The sequence below is a fragment of the Oncorhynchus mykiss genome, chromosome 26 (genome assembly GCF_013265735.2).
Source record: "Oncorhynchus mykiss isolate Arlee chromosome 26, USDA_OmykA_1.1, whole genome shotgun sequence".
In the NCBI taxonomy this organism is placed as follows: domain Eukaryota; kingdom Metazoa; phylum Chordata; class Actinopteri; order Salmoniformes; family Salmonidae; genus Oncorhynchus; species Oncorhynchus mykiss.
The window spans coordinates 32,293,413-32,318,877 of NC_048590.1; the positions used below are offsets into that span (position 1 = coordinate 32,293,413).

General features: G+C 41.9%; 2 protein-coding genes across 3 annotated transcripts in view; one reads left to right on the forward strand and one right to left on the reverse strand.

The window, feature by feature from the left end:
• The window catches only part of LOC110506646 (growth arrest-specific protein 2), a 19,144-nt gene extending 1,675 nt beyond the window's left edge, over positions 1-17,469 (forward strand). For both annotated transcript variants that reach the window (XM_036963699.1, XM_021586423.2), the window contains exons 2-8: positions 2,923-3,151; positions 4,018-4,127; positions 5,625-5,766; positions 7,861-7,924; positions 8,051-8,576; positions 8,843-8,950; positions 14,104-17,469. In XM_036963699.1, the coding sequence (XP_036819594.1) occupies positions 2,941-3,151; positions 4,018-4,127; positions 5,625-5,766; positions 7,861-7,924; positions 8,051-8,576; positions 8,843-8,950; positions 14,104-14,316 (1,374 nt within the window). In that variant the 5' untranslated portion in view covers positions 2,923-2,940 and the 3' untranslated portion in view covers positions 14,317-17,469. The remainder of the gene's footprint in view (positions 1-2,922; positions 3,152-4,017; positions 4,128-5,624; positions 5,767-7,860; positions 7,925-8,050; positions 8,577-8,842; positions 8,951-14,103) is intronic.
• On the reverse strand, positions 15,602-25,305 carry LOC110506647 (transmembrane protein 178B). The gene is made up of 4 exons (XM_021586424.2): positions 24,610-25,305; positions 19,986-20,099; positions 19,369-19,506; positions 15,602-18,951 (listed from the first exon to the last, which is right to left on the reverse strand). Exons 1-4 carry the CDS (start codon positions 25,010-25,012, stop codon positions 18,704-18,706), a joined length of 903 nt encoding a protein of 300 aa, XP_021442099.1. The 5' UTR covers positions 25,013-25,305; the 3' UTR covers positions 15,602-18,703.
• Positions 25,306-25,465: the final 160 nt, after the last annotated feature.

Below are 25,465 nucleotides of genomic sequence, written 5' to 3' on the forward strand. Positions count from 1 at the left end.
GCATTACAGGAACATACTACACATATTCTTAAGTTTGATATTACCAGTAGAATTCTAAACTTTTTTTCCTCTAATGGATTTGTTTCCCTGTGAGGTTGTTCCCTGCCATTTAAGACACAGTCAATGATTAAGCAACACAGTAACAGGCCCCCAAAATGTCACTGAAGTAAATCTTGTGCTAGCTAAAGAGATTTTAGGTAGGGCTAGATAAATGAGGTGGTAGAGACCTACATAATATCAATGCAGGTATGGGCTTTTGTGCGCCTGTGTATACTTGGGTGTATGTGTGTGTGGGTGTACATACAGTATGTGTGAATGTATTTTCAGCCTTGAGTATAAAGACCCCTTTTGTCTAGGAACACAGGTGCCTGGATTGTCCTGTAGTAGAGGTGTGAATGTGGCACCTATGTGTTCTGTTAGAGCGTGAGGCTCCCAGGCCCGGGCCGGTCAGCCTGAAAAACAGCCACATACATGACAGACAGGCCTCCGTCTACTCACCTAGGCCTGCATGGTGCATTTACAAAGCCACCCTACTAAAGTCACAATGACGAACATAGAGGGACCGTAAGTCTACAAGGTCATCAATCTGATCTGTCCATGGTTGAAGTCTTTGTTGGTACATTGACCTACTACTGTTGCTGTAGGTTGTGTGCTTGCTGCGCCATCTACCTGCTTTCACTTTTTTTTGCAGACTGTAGTACGGTATAACGTAGTATTTACTGTAGTGATTTTGCAGACTGTTGTATGGTACACCGTAGTATTTACTGTAGTGATTTTGCAGACTGTAGTACGGTATACTGTAGTATTTACTGTAGTGATTTTGCAGACTGTAGTACCATATACCGTAGTATTTACAGTAGTATTCTTGCAGACTGTAGTACCATATACCGTAGTATTTACAGTAGTATTCTTGCAGACTGTAGTACCATATACCATAGTATTTACAGTAGTATTCTTGCGGACTGTAGTGTACTGTAGTATTTACTGTAGAGTTTTTGCGGACATTACAGTAGTATTTACTATAGTGTGTTTGTTTTATTATCTTTGACATAGAAGTGGAGGCTTTCTTCTTCAGGAAACCTTCTAGAGAAATTCTGAACGGATAGTTCAGCGCTTCTGCTCTTTTCTAAAACTTGTAGGGAATACAGTATATGTTCTATACTTTTCATGTATGTTTCTCAATTATGGGTGAGACAAATTTTGAAATAGGGAGGGGAATGGGCATGGTATATGCAAATTAAATACTGTAGTATTTACTATAGTATTCTATAGTATACTACAACATTCTATAGTAGGTACTACACATGATAGAAGGATACTACGGTGTGTATTATAGTATTCTACAGTATACTACAGTTTATTGTAGAATTCTATAGTAAACTGTTGTATTTTTTCATGTGGGTGTCTATGTGACAGCATGACAGCTCCTTAGTCAATATTTGAAGACAATAGGACATTACCTTGAAATTATACTGTTTGCACATGTGTATGCTATCAACAAATGCTATTTTCAGTACAATTAGAGTGATGGCTTCTGTGGGGGTTACGTCCCTGTCAGCAGTCTTTTTTTTACCTTCCGATAGTCTGTGACTTTAAACAGAACTCACATTTTCTTGGCAATTGAAATGAACGTGACATCTGAAGTTATGTACTATAGAATCTGGGCATCTTATGGTAACAGTGTTTGTAACAGTGTTTCTTGAAGTTGACCAGTATATTTTCTTCAGTCCTTTTCTGCAACCCCGGTGCATGTGTTGTTTTCTGTGGGGATTATGGGAAGCCAAAGCATGTCTCTGCATGGGGTTGGCCTTTATGATGAATACTTGTCTGGAAAGAGGAGAAATGAGGCATAGAATAGTGCCAGGGGATTGGCTCTTGGCTTTAGATGTTTGTCTATTAAATCCTTCCCTGACATCAGTTACACTAACAGTTATGACAAAAGGTTGGTGCGTGTGTGTTCATGTTTGTGTGAAGATGTGTGTGTATGTAGGCTCTGTGTGATCTCTTGTCAGTACGTGTATTTTGTATGTTTGTGAATACATGGTCCATAGTGTTTGTGTATGTGTTTATTGTGTGTGTTAGTATGTTGTCTGTATGTGTATCATCCATGCTTTTGGTTTCCACACTGAAGACCATTACGAGTTTTACCTGTGCCAAAACAATCTCCTGCCCGGACCTCCACCAACTCCAGACCTTTCCGCTCATGTGGGAGTCTGGTGGACAGTCCTCCTACTGTGCTCTGACTCTCATAGCCCCCCCCCCCCCCGACCTGGCCCACGCTTGGCTCTTGTCTCAGCTGTATGCCCCTGTCCTGGCCCCTGCTCTGGGAGGATGGTGTGGAGTGCCCCTGTCCTGGCCCCTGCTCTGGGAGGATGGTGTGGAGTGCCCCTGTCCTGGCCCCTGCTCTGGGAGGATGGTGTGGAGTGCCCCTGTCCTGGCCCCTGCTCTGGGAGGAAGGTGTGGAGTGCCCCTGTCCTAGCCCCTGCTCTGGGAGGATGGTGTGGAGTGCTCCTAGGCCTGGTTAGGGTCAATGAGAGTGTTCCACACCATTAGATTTACTGTCAACTGAACGAGAGGCTAGAGCTTGTTTGAGTTGGGTTGAACTCTTGCTGTAGTAGGCTATTAAAACTTTATACCGAATGGCTGTCCTGATGTATACAACTAGAAATGGGCAGAAAATATTGAAACTCCAGGAAAACGTACTGTACCAGAGGCTGACAGACAGGTCGACGCCCCTCTGACAAAGAGCTGATTTACAGATAGAAATGCCGCACCACAAATAAGCTCTCCAACTCCCTCTTTTGATGTGACATATTCAAATGTTGCAAATCTAGAAAAGTGACAATACTTTTCTCAATACAAAAATATTTGAAATATGAATTAAATATAATATTAACAGCTTCTTTTCCTCCTGTCCTGCAGGTAAAAGAGGAGGGAACCATGAACAGTCCGGTGGAAACAGAGGACGACCAATACAGTCCAATACATCTCACTGGGCTCGGAATATGTTGCCCCCTCAGTCCCAAACAGCACCACAATGGGCCTGGTCTGGAGAGCCCACAGCAGTACACCAAATGGCTCCCCAGCCGCCACGAGGCCAGCCTGCTGCCCATGAGAGAGGACCTGGCTCTCTGGCTCAACATGTTTCTGGGTAGGATGACTTTCACATGGTTTTTATGTTGTTACGAAACACCTGCAACAAACCTGTAACCATCTTGCGGTTTGGGGCTTTTAAAACACTTTTAACAAGGAATGTGTCTGAACTATGACTAAGATAATGTGATGCATTGGTTTAGCTCAATTCTTGTGCAACATAGGCCTATTTTTGTCATTTCTGAACATCAATAAAAATGTCACCCAATGACATACAGGTTATGTGAGGACATGAAACTGGATCATACTTTTTATATTGGATAATGGGGACATAGCTATTGGTTGGTGTTCTGAACTGGAAAGGCACACATTAACCTAAATCCTTGAAATACTCCTGCATGTCTGGTCACTGAAAGGAGCCCTGTTAAGATATTATTGGAAGGAAGTCAGGAAGGGCCTGAACATGTCACAGCCTGTGTGTGTCTGTGTTGGGGAGATGACTAGATAATATCCATCACTCACACATAGGGATCGACTTGCAACAATGCAAAGCCACACATAGGTATTTTCTAGGTCTACAACCAGGAAGTTTGCATGAGAATGACGTCGTTAATAATAAAGTCCCATTATCTCTTATCATTATTCACAAATAATGCCGGAGCAGTATAGTACATCTGTGTCATCACAGTGAGTAGTAACCTCAGGACAAAAACACCTGTGTAATGACATATAATGCCCTACACGATCAGTATGTAGCCACTATATAGTCACTTATCATGTACAGATTTGTTTTATTTTTTTTATAAAACTGTGTTATTAGATGTAAAGCACACAATGATGTAAGACAACTATTTGATGTCAAATGGGCTCCCCTTTCTGTGGCCTGTTTAGCATGGTGTTGGTGACTGACATTTCTCACCACAGACTCTGAGGTCACGGCTGACAGCCTGATGGACAGGCTGGATAATGGGGTTCTGCTGTGCCAGCTGGCCGAGGAGCTACAGGAGAGGATGATCCAAGCCAGCAATGGCAAGGTAACATACAAACAGATATGACCATAGACAGCATACATTACATGATCACATTTAAGAAAATTGATCTTTCATCAACTTACTTATGCCATACAGATGTCTGTATTTCAGTGGCTCAGTCTAAAGATACGATCTGCAATTGAGCTGTCTCTGGTGTACATTTGGTGTATTTTTTAATTATGTTGAAACCTAGCCATCACTTGAAAGTAGACAATAAAGGACAGAATGTTTCACTGAGAGTCTCTGGTTTTGAAGTCACCATCTGTGGTTCTCCTCACCCCTTCTCAGAGTGCTGCTGATACTGATACTGACTGAGAACTGCATAATGCCACGCTTCATTGTCATTTTTGAATTGCGTTTACTAGTAACTGTTTCCTAAGTTCATAAAAAAATGACTCAATATTGTTTAGAATCTTACACAGAATCTGCCCAAGTGCTGGTTGTTGGAGTTACTTTCTATGGTTCACGTCTGACTAGACATTTGGAGGGAATTTAATTAAAGGCCCAGTGCTGTCAAAATGTGATTTTCTTGTGTTTAAATACATTTCCACACTATGAGGTTGGAATAATACTGTGAAAATGAGGATAATGAGGAAAATGCCATTTTAGTGTAAGAGCTGTTTGAAAAGACTGCCTGAAATTACAGCCTGTTTTGGTGGGATGGAGTTTTGGCGGTAAATTAGTTAATAGAGCAATAACAAAGATAATTCCAAACCTCCCTGGCATTAACAGTTAGTTTTCAGTTTTCCCCTCTCCATTCAGACCACTCCCAGACAGTCCTAGCAAAATTCTTGCTTGAGAAATAGTTTTTTTGCTAAAATGCTATTTCTGTTTCTTTTTGAAACTGTTTATGGAAAACTATTACAGTGAGGTACTTAATTGTTATCCAAAAATGATTTGATATTGACATAAAATTGGCTGTATTGGGCCTTTAAGAAAATAATTGATGCCAAGAGGATAATGTAGTGGGATTGACCCCAAATTGTTCGGGGATTGACCCCGAACAAAGCAGTTAGCCCACTGTTCCTAGGCTGTCATTGCGAATAACAATGTGTTCTTAACCGATTTGCCAAGTTAAATAAAAAATCAAATAAAAAATAGAAAAGAGCTGTTATTAATAATTATAATGCACTAATTATACCATGTTAAACAATTGAGACATGGATTGTGTATGTGTGCCATTCAGAGACTGAATGGGCAAAATACAAAATATAAGTGCCTTTAAACAGGGTATGGTAGGTAGTAGGTGCCAGGCTCTGTCAAGAACTGCAACGCTGCTGGGTTTTTCATGCTCAACAGTTTCCTGTGTGTATCAAGAATGGTCCACCTCCCAAAGGACATCCAACCAACTTGACACAACTGTGGGGAACATTGGAGTCAACATGAGCCAGCATCCCTGTGGATTTTGAAGGTGTTCTTAATGTTTGGTATACTCAGTGTATTGAGCTGAATCGGAGTATTGACACTGACTTGGTGATTGTCCCTGTGTATTTTCCCCAGACCTTCATCCGTAGGGTGATTCATTGGCGAGCTGATGCTACTTCTGGCTCTTTCTTTGCCCGGGACAACACTGCCAACTTCCTCTACTGGTGTCGGAAGATTGGTGTGGATGAGACCTACCTGTTTGAGTCTGAAGGTTTGGGTGAGTGTCTACTTGCTTGTCCATCTCCGTCTGGCACTGACAGGACACAAATCTGTCCTTAAACAGCCAATATCCATCAAGTTGTCTAAGAGAGAATCTGTAAATCTCTGTCAGAGTCAACCAGATTAACTCATGAACACTGAAATGGTGTGGCTAATTGGCAACAGACCCTACAGTTAGTTCATTAACACACTTCTGCCGATTCTAATCTGTGCTAAGGATGTGCGACGTCCAGAGATTTACCAGAGATAATCTTATTGAGAAACAGTACACGTAATACACGTCACAAGAACATCTGCTTTTAAAACGTTCCCGGCCCCTCCTATCCCATCTCTACTCTCATCCATATACAGTATATACTCTCATACACTCTTAACAGACCATGGGAGGCCTCTGGCAGTAGTCTCTGGAATGGTTTCTTTCTTGTGCCTGTTCTGGATTAGTAGCCTGTCCCCTGTGGAAAGACTGTTCTGTGTCCCATTGTCCTCTTCTCTGTCCTGTAGAAGCATGGAAAACACTCCAGTGTCACCTGTCTTTGTCCTCCACTGACTTCCTAGCTTTGATCTGTGACTGTCACTATGAGAAGGCCAGCCATGCTTCCTCACTAGCTGTAGAGGATTTAGCGAGTGGGTGAGGGTTTAAAGAGAAGGAAAGAGACAGATGTTCAGGTGGAGTTGGAAAGCAGGTCAGCTCACAGCGCTAGCTGACTCTGTACCCTGAATAGTGGGATGATGTATTTTCTTCTGTGACTTGGATTGTCTTGTCTTAGGATCATGTATCACTCATTCACCTCTGTTTCTGTTCGATGCCTTCAGTACTGCGGAACATGGGAGACTAGTTATAGCATTTTGACCACATTTAGTGATATTAACTGTGTGTGTGGTATACCTATTCCACCTGGGCATGTTCCTGCATGGGCATGCATGACACTGAGAGAGTTATTGTGTAGGTTTAACTACCATACACATCAGTTTGCCCCCTAGTCTGACTAAACTGGCTTATTGGTGAATTGCACTCAGAATGATAATTTTTTTAATATGTTTGACACAGGAATTTTAAAGTCATTCATACTGTATATTTTCATACGTACGTAATTGCTTAAATTGTTGTACTTCAACGTACAACTAACTACATGTAAGTGTATAATGTGTATTTGTGGCATTATGTCTGCTCTACTCTATTCCTGCTTTCTTTCCTCCCTCTTCCCTGCTGCATCCCTGGTGTAGTGATGGGTTTACAGAATAGAGCAATGACAAGGAACTTCATTGCCAATTTCAAAGATCAAAGGTTACCTATGGACACAGTCGGGAGGTTTGTCCAATGTGTCTCACATTTGAACTATAATACCATAACTCTTCCTATTTTTTTGGTGCTTTGGTGGTGCTTCCTTTTCATGTTAGGCTACTGAGAGAAGTTGATTTCACTACACAGTATATCCATGATTCCTTCCCCTCCAAAACAAAACCACACCTTCTGTCACAGTGAAATGAAATGACATGTTTAGATCAAGATATGTTTTGATAAGTATTTTAATCACTTTGGAGAGCCTGACTTTGAAGACTACGGATGATTACAGGCATTGAGCGTGCTGTGTTAAGCCTGCATGCCCAAGTTTTCTTTACACACGTGTCTGGTGCCTGCAGGGATTTGAGTTCAGCTTCAAAGGTAGCTGGGCTCTGGAGAAAGGCATAACCCCTCCTGAGTCCTCACTGACATTCACCCGTATTCAAAATGCTGCTCTTGTTTTCATTTTCCTCACAGATAATGTCCTGTTATATCTTTGCAAGCATCTCTTTGGCAGCTGAATGATGCCCGTTGTTAATCGGTAGCATGTGTGATGTTTGTGGTTCTTGAAATGTAAACACATTGGTTTGATCTTTATTCAGTTTAGTCTGTGTGCCTCCTGAAATTCAAATAGCGTGGTGCAGGATGAAGGTTGTTTTTTTGTGTCCTGACATCCTGACAGTCTGTATGGTTTGTCAAGGGCGTTCATGTAAACGCACATTTAGCTGCTGTTCATGTCCTCAGGCTTTATACATTAATATGACAGTATTTGTTTAGCCATCACATAACTTGTGGGTGCTTTATGGACAGTGCTCCACAAACAACCTTGGGAGGTGTGTCTCTGTCTTATGGAGCTGGGAAGGATTTCAGCCAGGTGAGTTGTCATGACTCTGTGTACATCATTCACTCAGAGACTTGCACAACTGCGCTTTTCCCTGTTCACGGAATCTTTCTTTACCAACCATCTAACAGTCGTGGTGTCTCACTGACTCGCTCTCAGGTATGGTGTGGAGCCCCCAGGGTTGGTGAAGCTGGAGAGAGAGATAGAGAGGGAGGAGGGAGGGTCTCTCACCCCATCGTCACCTCTGGCCTTCCCCTTCCCCTCACCCACAACTCTTCCCTTGATCTTACCGCTGCTCCGTGTTCCTACACCCCCTGCTTCTGTATCCCCACCTCCCAGTGCAAGCCCACCCCCTTCTCAAGCCCCAGTAGACCCTACTCCTCCAACTTCCATCTCATCCTTGTCAACCACCACTAGCACAACTTCCACTCAAACCTCATCTGTTACCACTGTCACAACCTCCACTCAGACCCCTCCCACAACACCAACCACAGATCCTATCTCAGCCCTGAGCCTTACAGAGACCCCTGTCTCCCCCTCTCCACCTCCTCCTTCACATCCTCCACCACTGCCGTCACCTCCATCACAACCATTACCCTCTCCCTCACCTAAGCCCAAGGCGCATCGTCCAAGCAAATCATCTGCTAAGAAGACGCCAAGCACATGCAACATGTTGGATGACATAGTAAGTACCTACTCTCAAATAGGCCTAAAGTAACCATTAATTACCCATCAATGTAATGAGAAATACAGTAGCTAATCAGTGTCATCTTGCCCCACTGACTGATTCGTAGGAAAGATCTTAAGTATTGACCTAGTCTAGCACACCAGACTTCCTCTCCAATTGTTTAGCAAACATTCTTAGCGGTGATAATGCTGGTAGGTATAGCCTACGGGTAGGAGGAGGTTGTGTCTTTGCTTGCTTTATCTGAGATATGTTTTGTGTTTCAGGTGAGAAACATTATCGAGGACTCGCCATGCAGCTGCCCCACTAAGTTCCCTGTGGAGAAGCATCCTAAAGGATGCTACCGTGTCGGGGAGAAGGTCCTCTACGTACGAGTATGTCAAAACCCCTTCCTTCACCCTAATTGTCGGGGTTAATAAACCTCAGGCAGTTGCGTGAAACCATGGAAGTAGATTATATTTATATTGTTCTATACAGCAGTGAGTGATATCATTTATAGGACACATACTGTATGGACATAAACATTCATTTAAACCAACAACCACATGAGGAAATGTAACGATTTAATTTGTTGGTATTGACTTAATACAAACATATTACATTCTTTGCATTTCCTTATGTGTTTGTTTTTTAATCATGTGATATTTAAGAATGTTGATTGACATATATTGAGCAATGAGGGTATGTTTGCTGCACTAAGCTGCAATAAGTGGGAATCTATAGAGAAGGACTTGTTCCAGGCAAAGCCCCATGGGATACAGGGTTGCTTGGCAACGGTAGACTGAGTTCACACCCTCTAATGGGAAAAATGTATTATTAAAACATGCCCAGGTTTGTATTACTTGATTTGTCCTAATATGTATTGAATGTGTCTTACAAATAAGTTATTCTATATTATTTTGTTAAACAAAAAGTTCAATCTTAGCTATAATGTAAACTTAACATTTATACTTGATTAAATTCAAAATACACATCTTACTCAGTTGCTCCATATCTAATATATTCTGAAATGGACTATTTAATTCCATAGTTAATTTACCAATAATTGGATGGGGTCGCACTCTATGGGCTCAACGAACCAGAAATGCATCAATTGCTTCCTCAGTGGAAGCTTTCCCTATATGGCCTTGACTGACACTGTAGCATCGTCTGTCTGCTGTCCACACTGAGCTGACAGACCAAATCGTACGTTGTTTCTTATCTTTTGGGGACAATTGGTCACCAACAGAAGACTGTTTTAATGCTCAGTTAATCTCATTGAAATCCATTGGCTTAGAATTTTTTACTCAATAACAGTGTGTGATTTAGCTGTCTTTGTCAATAAGCTGACACGCTGAGTTACAACTGCACACCTATTTTTCTTCCCTGAGCAACAGACGCCTTATTTTTACTGCCCATTTAGATATAATGGCTGCCTTAGACTCACGGAACACCTGTTTCTCAGTAATAGTCAAATGTCTAACATGGGAAAACATGCCCTTGCGCCACATCAAAGAAAATGGAGGTCATAAAAATGGATAGCCAAGGGATGTCGTTGGTTTACGGGCAAGTTCAGTGAGGCTGTATGTTTAGGACGAACATTTACAAAATGGAGAAATATGCGTACCCTGACGGTTTCATGGTAGTTTCAGTGTTTCTCGGCAGCCAAGGTCATATGACTGGGGTTTGGTTGCATGTGAAATGTTTGTCTGTTGAAGCTCTGTATTTTTCCAGATATTCCAGATGCCCTCCCCTTAACACACTTTGGCTTATTTTAGTCTTCTGTGGTTTCCTGAGCATAACTGCTAATTACAGATTTAATTACAGCAACATGGACTTGTGCCAGGCTATGTTACCGTTTTCCACTTTAGATTGTCTGTGTGCCCAACATCTCCATCTTAACTGTTATTACTGTACAGCAGCATGGACTTGTGCCAGGCTACGTTACCGTTTTCCACTTTAGATTGTCTGTGTGCCCAACATCTCCATCTTAACTGTTATTACTGTACAGCAACATGGACTTGTGCCAGGCTACATTACCGTTTCACTTTAGATTGTCTGTGTGCCCAACATCTCCATCTTAACTGTTATTACTGTACAGCAGCATGGACTTGTGCCAGGCTACATTACCGTTTCACTTTAGATTGTCTGTGTGCCCAACATCTCCATCTTAACTGTTATTACTGTACAGCAGCATGGACTTGTGCCAGGCTACGTTGCCTTTTTCACTTTAGATTGTCTGTGTGCCCAACGTCTCCATCCTAACTGTTATTACTGTACAGAGGTATTCAACCGTGGGTCTGCAGCCCATGTACCGCAGGGTGTCCAAAAAAAGATAAATAAAAAATACTATAAAAAAGTGATTGTATTTAATTTTATTAATTCAATGTTTTTAAGAATATCGCTAGCGGCCTCCCGGGTGGCGCAGTGGTCTAAGGCACCAGAGATTCTGGGTTCGAGCCCAGGCTCTGTCACAGCCGGCCGCGACCGGGAGGCCCATGGGGCAACGCACAATTGGCCCAGTGTCGTCCGGGTTAGGGAGGGTTTGGCCGGCAGGGATATCCTTGTCTCATCGCGCACTAGCGACTCCTATGGCAGGGCGCAGTGCACGCTGACCAGGTCGCGAGGTGCACGGTGTTTCCTCCGACACATTGGTGAGGCTGGCTTCCGGATTGGATGTGCATTGTGTCAAGAAGCAGTGTGGCTTGGTTGGGTTGTGTTTCGAAGGACGCATGGCTCTCGACCTTCGCCTCTCCTGAGTCTGTACGGGAGATGCAGTGATGAGACAAGACTGTAACTACTACCAATTGGATACCACAAAATTGGGGAGGAAAAGGGGTAAAAAATATATATATATATATAATATCGCTAGCAACAACAGAATTAATGCATTGTGAATTACAAAAAAATAAGATAATATATATATTATTGTCATCCACACCAGAAAAGAGCATATCTTATTTTCTTTCTAATGTCGCCTAATGTATGATGGGGGTCCCTGGGTTGGCGGTTGCCTAGGAGGAGGTTCCTGGGCAAGAAAAGGTTGACGACTCCTGCTGTACAGCACTACCTGTAGGATACACAGTCCTTTCTCTCAATCACAAAAAACACACTTCTCTTCTCTGTATTAATAGAGCACCTGTGAATGTGTGGAGTGATGCCCTGATAACCCCTGTATGTCTGTTTGGATGTATGAGTACTGTGATGTTTGCTTGGCTTTTTAAAGAGCAGAATCTATTGATTACTAAGACCAAGTCATTAGTGGTGTGATTTAATCAGACAGGTCATTGAAGCCTGGCCTGGTATGACACCCACTCTCTCCACTGGAGATTTTTCAATCATGCTAGCCCTGGAGGGCTCCATGCAGCATTCTCAGCTGTAGAAGAAAGGAAGGCCTTTCTTCTCCAAGCCCAATTAAGCACCAGGCTTTATAGCAGGGATGGTAACTGTGTCTGGCACTGAAGAGAATGGAGACATTAAAACCTTTCACAATATCATCTCACTTCCATTACTTCCTATTTCCATCAGAACACATAGGAGCTTTGTTTGGTTTGCTTTATATTTTAGCAGTGGTCTGACTGCTATAAAAAGAAGACATATCCCCATTAAAGCAGTTCTATGGGATTCTATGGGATTAGTTCTATGGGTTCTATGGGTTCTATGGGATCACCTAAAAGGAAAAAGCTGTTTAATTTCAGAATAAGTAGGGGATGGTGGTTAGGTTATACTAAAGTCACTGCCCTTTTTGCATGTGACAAGATCCTCCCGTAGAGTGAGATACATGAGAATTTCTACAATACAATTGCTCCATCTCTCATGTAATGACCAATGCAATCACAATAATCTTTCCTCAGAAGGGAACGGTTTAAGCATGGCCCCTAGTGGATGATGGGTGAAGGCCTCTTCCTCCATTATCATTCTCATGAATCTTTCAACAACAAACCCTGAGGAGAGAGAATCAATAGAGCTGCCAGGGAAGGAAGACACAGGGGAATCCAGCAGTCAGCTTATGGGCTGTAGTAAAGGCACACGTGTGCGGGGGCAGGGGCTGTTAGAATGAATCTGATTCTATAGAAGAAGATGTCTGCCGCAGGGGGTTGTGTGCACAATTCCTAAGAAAGTCTACTTGCATAATTCCACTATGTGAATATTGAGTTTTGAGAGCCATAACAGTCATAATGTATTTTGACTAGTGTTCTGTTACATATGCAATTAATTAAATACAGTAACCCAAATATATTTTCCTCATAGAGCTCTTGAAATATAGTGTTTTCGAGAGACTACTGAAAAGACAAATCCTTATAGCCTACAGTATTTTATCCCACATTTGTATGGACAGCCCTAACCTAAGGTTGATGAATGGAAAAAACATAAATAGGTGTTTCCCTCCCTCCCTCCCTCCCTCTTACCCTTGTGTTCGTGTGTTATGTCAAACTTGACCCCGCTGTCAGCAATAACATTTTAATCTGCCGGTGGACAGCTGAGGCAAATCACGTTTCAGGGTCTTCTTGGGTTGGTAAATGAAACTACCAGGCATTGTCTGGGTGCACGTGGTTGCTTGTGTATGTGCGTGTGTGTATTCACTTACACCCCTCCACTGTCCATCTCGCCATTAGTATGCATAGTGGAGGACAGGAGGCGTATAGCAGGGGTGTAAATCTGCTTGTATTATCACATTCTTAATGGTTCCATAATGAAGGGGTTATGGGCGATAAGGAAGGAGGGGGTGGGCCGGTGTTGACAGGACGGATGGCCAGGCAAGGCCTCTTGGGAATCTAGATGTCTGTGTGGAGCTACAGCTTTGTAAAGAGACAGCGGTCTCTATTTCGCTGCTTTAATTTTCTTACAATCCGACTGTATTATTTGAGAGCTGTTGCCATGGTAGCGTCAGCTTTGCACCAGACCAGCGGGTGATGTGTAGAGGAAGGTGTCTATGCAGTAGTTGTCAGAGGGCTTGATTTAAAAAGTGCTGATGTCTGTGTTTGCCTGCTATCACGGGTATTCTAAGTGTAACTATGTACATGGTGACTTCACACCAACATACCATTTATGAATGCTGTGTGCGTGCCTCCGTGCCCGTGCGTGCCCGTGTGTGCCCGTGTGTACATATCTGTGGATTAGTCCACTGCATGTGCTCAGCTGGCGTCATGAGGCAGTGTTTCATTTGGCTTAATGAGATTTTGACAAAGATGTCTCTTTCTATGGCTCAGAGATCATTTGACTTTCATGAGAGCTGTTACACAGGCAGAAGGAACTGGTCAATATTTGATTGGAAGGGTATCTTCTCTTAGCTCAGGGGGGGTCATACAACGAGCAGTTTCAGTCTGGGGAGTGGATCATAACATTTTCCAAGGTTACTATGCCTTGGCCTACTTGAAATCAGACATAGGTAAAGTGCGATTCAAAACCAAGCTAGGTACTGAGCAACAAACAAGTACTTTTGTTGTGATATGGTTGAATTGGTTAAGTTGCTCAAATAGAATAGCAGTCATGGGTTTTATTGTACCTGCTGTTTCTGACTATCCCCTCCATCTTGTTCTTCCTGTAGATGCTGAATGAACGTCATGTGATGGTGCGCATCGGGGGAGGCTGGGAGACCTTGGGATGTTACCTGCTGAAGCATGACCCCTGCCAGAGTCCACCGGTCACCCCGGTTAGGACCTGTCGGGCCAAAGGAAAGTCCCCCAACATGAAGGACTTCTCACCACTGTCACCAGACAGCTATATGGTGGTGGGGGCACACTACCATGCCAAGAAATAAAACATGAATCTGTTCAACCATAACAGATAACTGACACCACAACCTAGCAATGAAGCTTCCTGGTTATTCTGAGCATATCAAGGTTTTTTCTGGAGATGTATAGGTTGGGTTTAGTGGCTCACATGTATGTAGAAAGGTATATTTTATCATCTAAAGGATTTCAACAAAATATGGTGTTATTTTTAAGGTTAGTTTGAAAAAGTGATCTGTAAAAATCTATCCTGTAGTCTTTAAAAGAGTTGATCCAGAATGGCTAGTATAGCTGAGGGGTAATGGTGTTTATAGTTGTATTTTAATATATTGGATGAGGGCTCATCTCAAGACTGTCCAGTCATTTCTCTATAAGAATTGCTTTATTGTACTATAAGATATTTTTGATAGTACCCTGAGAGAAGACGATATAGGGATCATTTATTAAATGTTTATTTTTCAGTATTTTCAGTATATTTTGGAATGTACTCTGATTGAATATCAAGTAATGACATCACATTTTTACCTTTTTTCATGCCCATGCAAACTATGAATTTATCTGTAGTCAGTTGTTTGATGGTTAGCTACTACCCTGCAGCCTTGACTCTTCCTCAGTTGCTAGAATAAACATGACTGAGGACACAGCCAGAAAATACTCAACTCTCCTCTAGGTGGCATCGTGTCATAAGAAATAGATGATACAAGCAACACCTAGCCCAGGGTTTCTTAGCATCTATGGCTGCATTTAGACATGCAGCATAATTATGATATTGTTTTGACCAATCAGATCAGCCCTAAAAATGATCTAATATTGGTGGGGGAAAAATATCAGAATTGGGCTGCCTGTCTAAATGCAGCCTAATATTATTACAGGGAATTCATCCACTGAGGTCCACTTAAAGTAAGTCTAACATTTGGACTAAATCAGTGTCAGCTGACTAACTGACAGATGTCAGCAACATCCATGTGATTGTTTTTAAAACCTCATCAATGCTGTATTAGTTTGGAGAATGAATATGTGCTACATACTGATGAAAGACAAACTGAGATGATGGTTGTTTTTTTTTAATTGTCAAATCATGGCATTCGTGTAATTCCTCTGAAAAATGTGCCACATGTCCAACCAAAACTTTACTGCAGTGGTTGCAAGAACCATAATAGCCTATTTGATTATACTCTCCATGAGTGGGAAATAGTGTAGATGTAAACCCAGATGGGCAGTACACAGGAAGATGTTTACCTAAGCTCAGTGTTTTTCTGTTGTGACATAGACATCTAGAATACATGAAATATACAGACACAGTTGACTTCAGAATAGTATGTTAATTACATTTTATTTCAGTAAAATAAATTAGATAAAAAAATGGACAAGTTTGAATACATTAAAAGAAATGAACCATAATGATCTCATGCAAGACTATAATGTCTTTTAATCGTCTTTCTCCATCCTCGTGGATTGAACCAGTATAAATGACTTGTAGAAAATCATAGCAGTGCTACTTAAAGAGGTGCCACTTGAAATTGTGGCATTTGTACACAGTGTCCCACATTGCTCACACTGAACACTTTCCAGTTCCTCATGAAACAAGAGAAGTCCCACTAAGAGAACTATTTTGCTGTCACTTTTGCATACAAGTTGTATATTGTGCTTACCCCTTCTCTCATTCTTTTATATGTGGCCATTTTACTACTTTTTCAGCATTCTTGGTACGCTACCAAGATATTTCTCTATCAACCGGTTTAGCAACAGAACCTTTATCATTTTTCAAACAACACAATTGCAATAAATGTATTGTTTATTGTAGCAATTATCCATGCATTCAATACCATTGGCCAATTTAGAGATCTAAGGGACAAAACCTGTACATGTGTGTTGATATAAACTGGAGGAGAAGACTGTGGATGAGCTCAGAATGGCAGCAGAACACCACCAATATCCACAACTCTTTTACAAGTCTGAGGTGGTGCTACATGTAGTAACAATGTTGGGATGTTTCACTTTGTAGTCACTTTGAGGCAATGTTTTTATCTACAGTCAAATACTAATTCACTGGAAAGGTTATAGCTCATCACCTCACCTCATAACACTGCTGGAAAAGTGTCACAATGAGTGCCTTTTTACATATAGGTAACAAAACAGTGTTACTTGAGTACCCTGTACTCACAAAATACATCAATTCCATCTTACCTGTAATTCCATCTTAATTCATGTGCAGTGCTAGCCTCCGAAGCCTGCCTGAACACAGACCTGCCACAAACAAACTCCCAACATGGCCTGAGTTTCCTCCCAGAACCTTTATGTAATACACACGTGTGCTTGTATAATTATTACACCTCTCAAGTCTTGCGAGAACTGTGCACTTACAGAGTACATTAATCAAATGTTACCCAAATGAGGGCCTTTTGACCTCTCCTTGTCTCTACGAATTGCAAACAGGACTCTGCAAAGGGCCAGTAAGACTGCCTGTTGCCTGGGGCAAAAGTGGCACTGAAATGAAGAAATGGTGAGCTCCCTCAATTCATTCAGGAAAGTGGTCGACTCAATAGAGATCCACACTGAAGTGACGCAGATGATGCTTTAACAGGACATCATGTTGTCTGCTTACAAGATGCCACATTATTGGTCTTGTCTCCAAGAGACCTAAGCTGATTCCTAGTTTCCCCTACTGAGGAAGAATACAAAGAACAGCTATGTGCAAGAGCAGACACCCCTGCCTCAAACGTGAGGAGAGAAGGATTGGTAGACAGGAAAAAACAACATACCAGTGGTATTACTGATGTAAACATGATATTAAGTATGACTTTTTACAGCCCTACTGCTCTCTCAATGTAAATCTCAACATTACCCATTTTCACTTACAGAAGATTATTAACAGAAATGTTGTGTTGAATAAGACATGGATTCAATGATAAACTTTAACAGAAGCTTTGGGAATCTATGCTGTGCAAATACCTGCATTTTGCAGCAATTCACACAAACCAAATCACTTAATGCATTGATACTTGCTACAAACAATGTGTTGTGCTATGTGAAGGTTTTTGTGTAAGAATACATTAAATGCAAGTCCAACACTGGTGTCTGCAGTTCAATTCCTGCCAAATCCAAGACGGCAGGTATTGTCACTTATAACTGTAAATGACTGTCTGTCATTGTTTCTAAGTTTGAATGTGTTACTAGAAGGTTACATTTTTTTTCATTGAACCCCATCCTTCAACATACAATATTTACTGTTCCTTAAAGGTCCAATGCAGATGTTTTTATTTCAATATCAAATAATTTCTGGGTAATAATTAAGTAGCTCACTGTGATAGTTTTCAATTAAAATAGCTTCTTAGCAAAGAGCAATTTCTCAAGCAAGAATTTTGCTAGGACTGTCTGGGAATGGTCTGAGTGGGGAGGGGAAAACTGATCAAACAGCTCTTACACTAACATGGCATTATCAGCATTTCACAGTATTTTCCAACCGCATAGTGTGGAAATATATATATAAAACACAGACAAATCACATGTTTGACTGCACTGGACCTTTAACTGCCTCTGCTACTCTCAAACAGTACTTAATGTGCCTTGCAATCACTCTTATTATTCTAATCATGAAGCATACAATTTATTCCAGCAAACAACACCACTGAAGACCCAAATTGCCATTGTTACCTCGAAACAAACAGGGAAAAAATCTTATTCAAGAGTTACTTTATACAAACAATGACCTGAATGTACATAGAGATGCATTTGTACATACTGAATCATAGAAGCGCTGAAAGATTTGCTCTTCAAAAGCGCAGTTCTGTATTTTATCTTGCTGTTCCACCCCTGCCATTTCCATGTTGTGCTCTTGGTCCTCTGCTGCAAGAAGCAGGTTTTAGGCTTAAACTGTAAAGTCCTTCCTAGGGATAATGTATGACATCAGTCAGCTGATTCAAAACAACGGACAGTTTATGCCAGCATAATATTTTGTTGCGAACAATAACAAACACAGTACAGACCAACCGACTAAAAGAGGAATGATGACAGGATGCTCTGCCACGTTTTCTTGTTTGTTGGATTGTTCCATTTAGAGATGCTTGTTGTTTCTTTCTAAGCTTTTGGACTGTGTTCTGTGTTGTGTGTGTTAAAAGAGAGCACCATTTTAAGACAATTCCTCTAGGCTGCCATAGAGTTAGTAGTCAAACGTTTAACAACAAAAAGGTCTTGCCATGTCTGTGTGTCTTAGATGTACAGTAAATAGTACAGTTTGGTATGTCTTTGCTCTGTTCTCCCATGTACAATTTCACTGGTACACTCATGATTCAGATGGACAGAGGTGGTATGGACAGGGAAGGTGATGAGGTGAGATGGTGGTTGGACAAAAACGTTGGACAAAGTTGGATGGGTGTTGCTTATTTGTGCGCTTTGTGGGCCAGTCACACAGTCCCATCACACGGTTCCGTTCTCCTGTCTGGGCTTGTGGACGGTTGTACGGGAGGGGGTGCTTAGGGATGGGGCCAGGGTGCACAGGAAACCAGCCAGCAGAGTGAGGCCTAAGCCCCCCCAGGCACAGAACATGGACCAGCCGTAGCCATGGCTAATATCCTCTGGGAGGCCATACATGTAGCGTGGGTAACGTGACAGCTCAAAGTTGATGCCCGCCACACACGTACACAGGGAGATGATACAGCACGTTCCTGAGGGAGGACAAGGAGACAAACGGAAATGTACGGGATTCACAGCAACTTCAATGAACTATATACGGTATAATGTCATTCCTATGTTGGTAGGCCTAGTGGGTCAGCCAGACAATAAATGGTAACATCTTCACACTCCATTTACAGAGATGTCATGATTTATTGTACATCTTATTATATAAACCTATTTATATAAACCTACACACACACACACACACACACACACACACACACACACACACACACACACACACACACACACACACACACACACACACACACACACACACACACACACACACACACACACACACACACACACACACACACACACACACACACACACACACACACACACACACACACACACACACACACACACACACACACACCAAACAGAGAGGAGACAGCACTTACCTCCCATGAGAAAGAGTAGGCCAGCTACATACTGCATGAGGTCATGCTGCTGACAGCAGCCCAGCACTCCGATAATCCAGCCAAACAGGATGATGGACACGGCCATGCCCACAAAGCCAGCCGTCATCCTGCGTAGATCTGCACCAACAGACACACACCTCCGTCATTTTAGTGGACAAAGAACAGTGGAGATCAGAGCAGGAGGCCCAGTAGGATCTACAGCATGCACAGCACAGAAATGCAATGTCTGCACAATCATATTCACGGCATATGATACATAGAATATTCCTGACACAAATAGAGCCATACACCCTTGCAAATCCCTGTCACTTCCTTCATAGAACCATGTAATCTTCCTTATCTTTTTGAAGGATATCAAAACTAGAGAGGGCGAAAGGGAGGGGTGAACAGCGATAACAAGAAGATGAAATTGCTCTCAATGGCCGCCACTTTAAATGTATTTGATCCTGAGATAACAGTTAGAGAGAAAGAGAACTAGAGAGATAGACAGAGAGAGAGAAAATGATTGAACACGTAGAGTCCAGACATACTGTACAGCCAGTAAGACATCCATTAGATAGACAGACAGACAGTCAGACAGACAGGCTCAGACTTACGGAGTGCATGCCACTCATCCTGACGGATGGTCTTGGTGATGTTGATGGGTAAATTTCGCGGAAGGATGGAGGAAGAGTAGTGATACTTGACTGGGATGCACCGCTGAATCAATCCTGAAGAAAAGAGTTGATGATTATGATAGAAACACAGTCTTGATAAGACCTTGATAAAACAGGCTGCTTTGGAGACAATAAACTCAACCACACTGAATATGGTGACTCAGTTAAGCATGTAGACACTACAGTAGTTCTAAAAGAGAAAAATTGTTATCAGTCCTTTGTGTCACTGTGAATGATGTCATCGTGCAATATCCTCAGTGTGCCTCTCAAAGTGAGAGACAGCTAGCTGTGATTCAGAGCAGAAACAGCATCCGGCATCATTCATGTAGATCAGCCTCTAATTATCTCTCCGTGCGAGGTGGGTATCCAGACCAATTATAACAACAGGAAGAGACGAGTCTTGCATTGCTGTTTCATCATATCACTCCAATGAGATAGACCACCTATGCTCAAATTATTGCAAATATCTTCACATATTCCTGGATGTTGTGTACTGTAATCAGTTACTTGTTTGATCAGGGAGAAGGGAGATTTATGTTGGAATATGTTCATGACATGGTTTTGTAAGTGTGGAAGAAGACCCCTGCCATAAAGCCTAGTCAGTCACCATGAATGGAAAAGGCTATATGGTTCTGGCAAAAACAAGAGGAAGAATCAAAAAGGAAAACATGAACTAGTGTGAATGTTCAAAAAAGGGTTTGACAAGGAATAGCATTGAGTTCACTCAGTTCAGAGTACGGAAATACATAATTCATTGTTCTCATGTTCGGTGGGGAAGCACAATATATCCAGATGAGCGGTGAGACATTTATGTCCCATGACTACTTCTGCTAAATCTAACATTGTGTGAGCCTCAAGACCAAGAGCTATGGATGGAGATCAATTTACTTAGCACTTGCTCAGCAGCAGATCTGACTACCTACTTGCTAATATTATTTGATACATTTTAGGTCAAAGGCAGCAAAAACAAGTAATCAAATGTATTGACGCGCCAAATGTGATAGAGTTGTCAAAAGTCACAGTGTGAAGCTCCACTCTTAGAACACCTGGACTTCAGCTGCAAACATTCAGCTATGTGAAGCTAAGGAAGTCAAAAGTACTGTATGCAGGCTCAAACATGGAGCCAACAGTTCACACCCTGATATGGAACTATAGCAGCCTGAGAGAAGAAATAGACATTTCTGGATTGGGTTCCATGTCCCAGTTACTGAGGAGAATCTATAGTATTGGCCAAATTAATCACTTTCAATGTGTTGTGGTCTCATAGTGTGGTGGTAGCCAGATCTGTTTGTGCTTAAGCCAACTCATCTGTCATTTGTTTTCATGCCATAGATGTAGCATTGCATTACAAACATATCTGGCTAGTGGCTACCCCCTGGTCCCACCAGGTTACTTATATCAGTATTACTGTGATGGTGGTATACAGACTTACTAACTTCCCTTTAGAGACACTTTAAGGTTTGAGTTGTGAGGTGTCTGCAGATACAGACCAACTCATTATTCTGATAAACAAGGAAGCAACTAGAGAGAATATCATGTTGTCCAGTGGGCCTATGTGTTTTAATGCAATTCAACCTGAGGGTGTAGTGGATATTGTCGTCAATTTATGATATGCTACAGATTACCTTATTCTTTCAAAGAAATCAGCTCACTTTCCCACAATTCTGACAACAGTTACCGTTTACCTCAGCATGAGGGTCGTTCCACCAATTCGGTGCCTTTTGAGATGTGTAACTTCAGGATTATATATTTATTTGCTTTCACCTAATTGTAACATTCTGTCATTAAGACCACATGTTCAACTTAATAAAATAAAAATCTAAAGTAAAAAATAAATAAATGGCTGTAGTAAGTGCCTAATAAGTGCCAAATAAAGTAACAGGGTTGACCATAACAGGGTTGAAGTCAGCCATACATCCACGTATGACATGGGGAATGGAAGATTGTTGTGCGAAACAGAGAATGGCAATTAAATGCAAGCTACACCCAAAGAAATGACATTGTTAAAACATTTCTAGGGTTGGCGTGATATGCTCGACCCGCTCAGTTTTCCACAACAAAACAGGCAAAAAAAGGGGAGCCAGCTCACCTGCTTTTACACTATGATTTTACTATAGATGGGATGGTTGTTTAACAAAATGCATGCACAGCTATGGGGCAAAGCAGACAGGGTTGGCTTAGATTGTTGACAACACGTAAACTATATTTCCTCTCCATAGTTTATTGAAAACAAATACATTTGAACAATGAGCACTTACTTGTTGTTTCTCAAATACATTGTTACAGTTGTTGGTTAGCTAGCCTGTTTGGGAAAGGCGTGCCGCTAGCGGGACAACTCGAAAACATCCAGTAAAATTGCAGAGCGCGAAATTCAAATTACAGTATTATAAATATTTAACTTTCATAAAATCACAAGTGTAATACATCAAAATAAAGCTAAACTTCTTGTTAATCCAGCCACTGTGTCAGATTTCAAAAAGGCTTTACGGCGAAAGCAAACCATGCGATTATCTGAGGACAGCGCCCAGCACACAAAACCATACAAACATTTTCCAGCCAAGTAGAGGAGTCCCAAAAGTCAGAAATAGTGATAAAATTAATCAATTACCTTTGATGATCTTCATATGGTTGCACTCAAAAGACTCCATGTTACACAATAAATGTTTGTTTTGTTCAATAAAGTCCCTCTTTATGTCCAAAAACCTCAGTTTTGTTGGCGCGGTTTGTTCAGTAATCCATTGGCTCAAAGGCGGTCACAACAGGCAGATGAAAAATCCAAATAGTACTAGTAAAGTTTGTAGAAACATGTCAAACAATGTTTATAATCAATCCTCAGGTTTTTTTTTATTTTTATAATCAATAATATTTACACCGGACAATAGCGTTGTCAATATAAAGGTGCACCAAACAGCTCTAGGACTTTCCACTGTCCACTCATTCAAAGTGGTCATTCTCCTTCATTTTTCAGAATAAAAGCCTGAAACAATGTCAAAAGACTGTTCACATCCAGTGGAAGCCATAGGGAACGCAATCTGAGTCATATCCCTTTATATGGTGGATAGGCTTTCAATGGAAAAACACCAATTTCAAAATAATGGCACTGGATGGATTCTCTTCAGGTTTTCACCTGCCATATAAGTTCTGTTATACTCACAGACATTATTTTAACAGTTTTGGAAACTTTAGAGCGTTGTCTATCCATTATATGCATATCCTAGCTTCTGGGCCTGAGTAACAGGCAGTTTACTTTGGGGACCTCATTCATCCAAACTACTCAATACTGCCCCCAGTCCCAGAAAGGCTAGCTAGAAAATTTGAGCCATATTGGCATAGACATGACATCAGTCAAAACACCACATGGCAGCTTGTCATTGTTCTTAGCTGGCCATCCAGAATAACAACACAGACTTCTGCCCCATTGAATCGCGAACATAGTTTTTGTGATGTTGTCAGCTAACCCATCTATTAGGGACTACGGTTGAAAATTAGCCTGCTGGCTAAAACCGTCACTTTTACTGAAAGATTAATGTGCACTGTCCCATTGAATGCACTGTCCCTGTAAAAATAAAATAAACTCAACTCAACTATTAGATGTTTAATGTTTTGAAAAATTAACTGAGCTCTCGTTTTTATATGGTGAAACTAACCCATGAACATGTCCTCTAGGCCTACTCTGGACAGTTTGAATCTGATTGAATACATTAGGAAAACATCCTGGTAAACAAACACGCTATAATTTGTGGGGAATTCTCAAAAATATTCAGTGTCCAGAATTTCCTTGAACGAAGGTACTGTGTTTATGCTAACATTAATGCTGTTGTTCTCTCATCATTTGTCAGAATCTCAGAGTAGTCAGGCATGAACGCCTCGTGGCATTGCACAGAAAGCCCTGCTGTCGTGTGTCGGACGAGGCCGTTCTGCGAGAGTTCCATGCACTAAGATTTCCTCTCTTACAGCTCAAAATTCCCACGAAGCAGGATGTTTATCAATAATTCAGTCCTTGGTCTTCTCTCGGTCTCCCCCGTGACAATCGACGCATCACCCATAACACATTATCTAGTATTTTAATGTAACAGATGCCAAATGCACTCAGCAAAATCGAACAGTCCAAATAGCACCTGAGACAAATCGTTTCGCTTTTACAAGGGAAGACCCCCTTCCTCCGCCATTGTGTGCTCCTGCTAGGCGAACGGACTGGGCGCAAAGCCTGAAAATAAATTCAGCACCATGGACAGCGGTGTACACACAAAGCGTAAAAAATACGCAAGTGCCACGTCTTCGGCGTCACGTACACGACTGGCATTTCCATCTAGATTATTTACTGATTATTTATTTGCTACTGTAGTTTACAATTATGAACAAAAGCCCCTCTTGTAAAATATTATTATGGCAACGGCCCTACAGTGGCAGTTAGGAGCATCAGTTAATCCCATGCCCATTGTATCAATATGATCGTGTTGAGTTTGGATCTGAGGATCTGAGCATCATGCTTACACTCAGTGAGCAGCATCAGTACCACATCACACCAGGGCCTGATGTAGGCTATTAGCTGTAGCACCCTTACCTTTATATATGAGATCCTCTGTCTCCAGGTCAAATCCATCTCGATGACACTTTCTCCAGAGCCCAGAGATGGTTGAATTGAACTGGCGACTGCAGTGGGACTCCATAGCTGACGCTGCGGCCAGAAAGTGCCGTTTTTCCCTAATAAGAGGCTGAGCTCCGGCAATTGGACTGTTACCTTTCCTTTCAATGCCCTTTGGGGGCATCTGGAGGGGGAGGTTGCTATTTGAGATATAGATGTACCCCGGGTCGTTTCTCTTGTTGGCGTAGTTTTTACACCTTTCTCGGTGTCTTCGCGCATCTGTCTCATACCAAAAGTCGGTGCAGATTGCCATGGCTAGCAACCCCAACGCACAGAACGCTAAGAACAGCCCACTGCTGGTTAAAATTTTCATGGCGGCCATCTTCCCCACTCGATGGAGAGCCCAGACAGTCGCGAGAAGAATCCTCGGCTGCCGTGATGGTACCCCGTGTCAAAAATCCCGACGGCGCTCACACCCTCATGGAGCTCTGGACAGCAAACATGATGGACGCCCCGGTTCTCTTGGGCTAGATGCTGTCTATTGTTGTCGTGCGTCCCGGCAGATGTGATGATTTTTCCACCATCTGTTTTGGTACTGGAAAGAGGAGAGGGGATGGATGGCGACCAATGCTGCGAGGAGTGGGTAGTGATGCAATGCACTCTCTCTCCTCTCGGGTTTCAGTAGGATGGGAAGAAACTAAGCACTGGCAATATATCTCCTGGAGGTTGTTCAATAATAATAATAATAGTAATAATACTAGGGGTAAACATGTATGATTGATCAAATACGAATACATTGTGTTAATATACTAATTCTATCATATGTATTATTAGT

Bases quoted from the DNA above. Each gene is read 5' to 3' on its own strand.
- LOC110506647 (XM_021586424.2), bottom strand. From the start codon at position 25,012: ATGGCCGCCATGAAAATTTTAACCAGCAGTGGGCTGTTCTTAGCGTTC. The intron at 20,100-24,609 runs GTAAGGGTGCTA...TCTTTTCTTCAG, and splicing joins AGAGGATCTCATATATAAAG to GATTGATTCAGCGGTGCATC. The intron at 18,952-19,368 runs GTAAGTGCTGTC...GTCCTCCCTCAG, and splicing joins CCTACTCTTTCTCATGGGAG to GAACGTGCTGTATCATCTCC.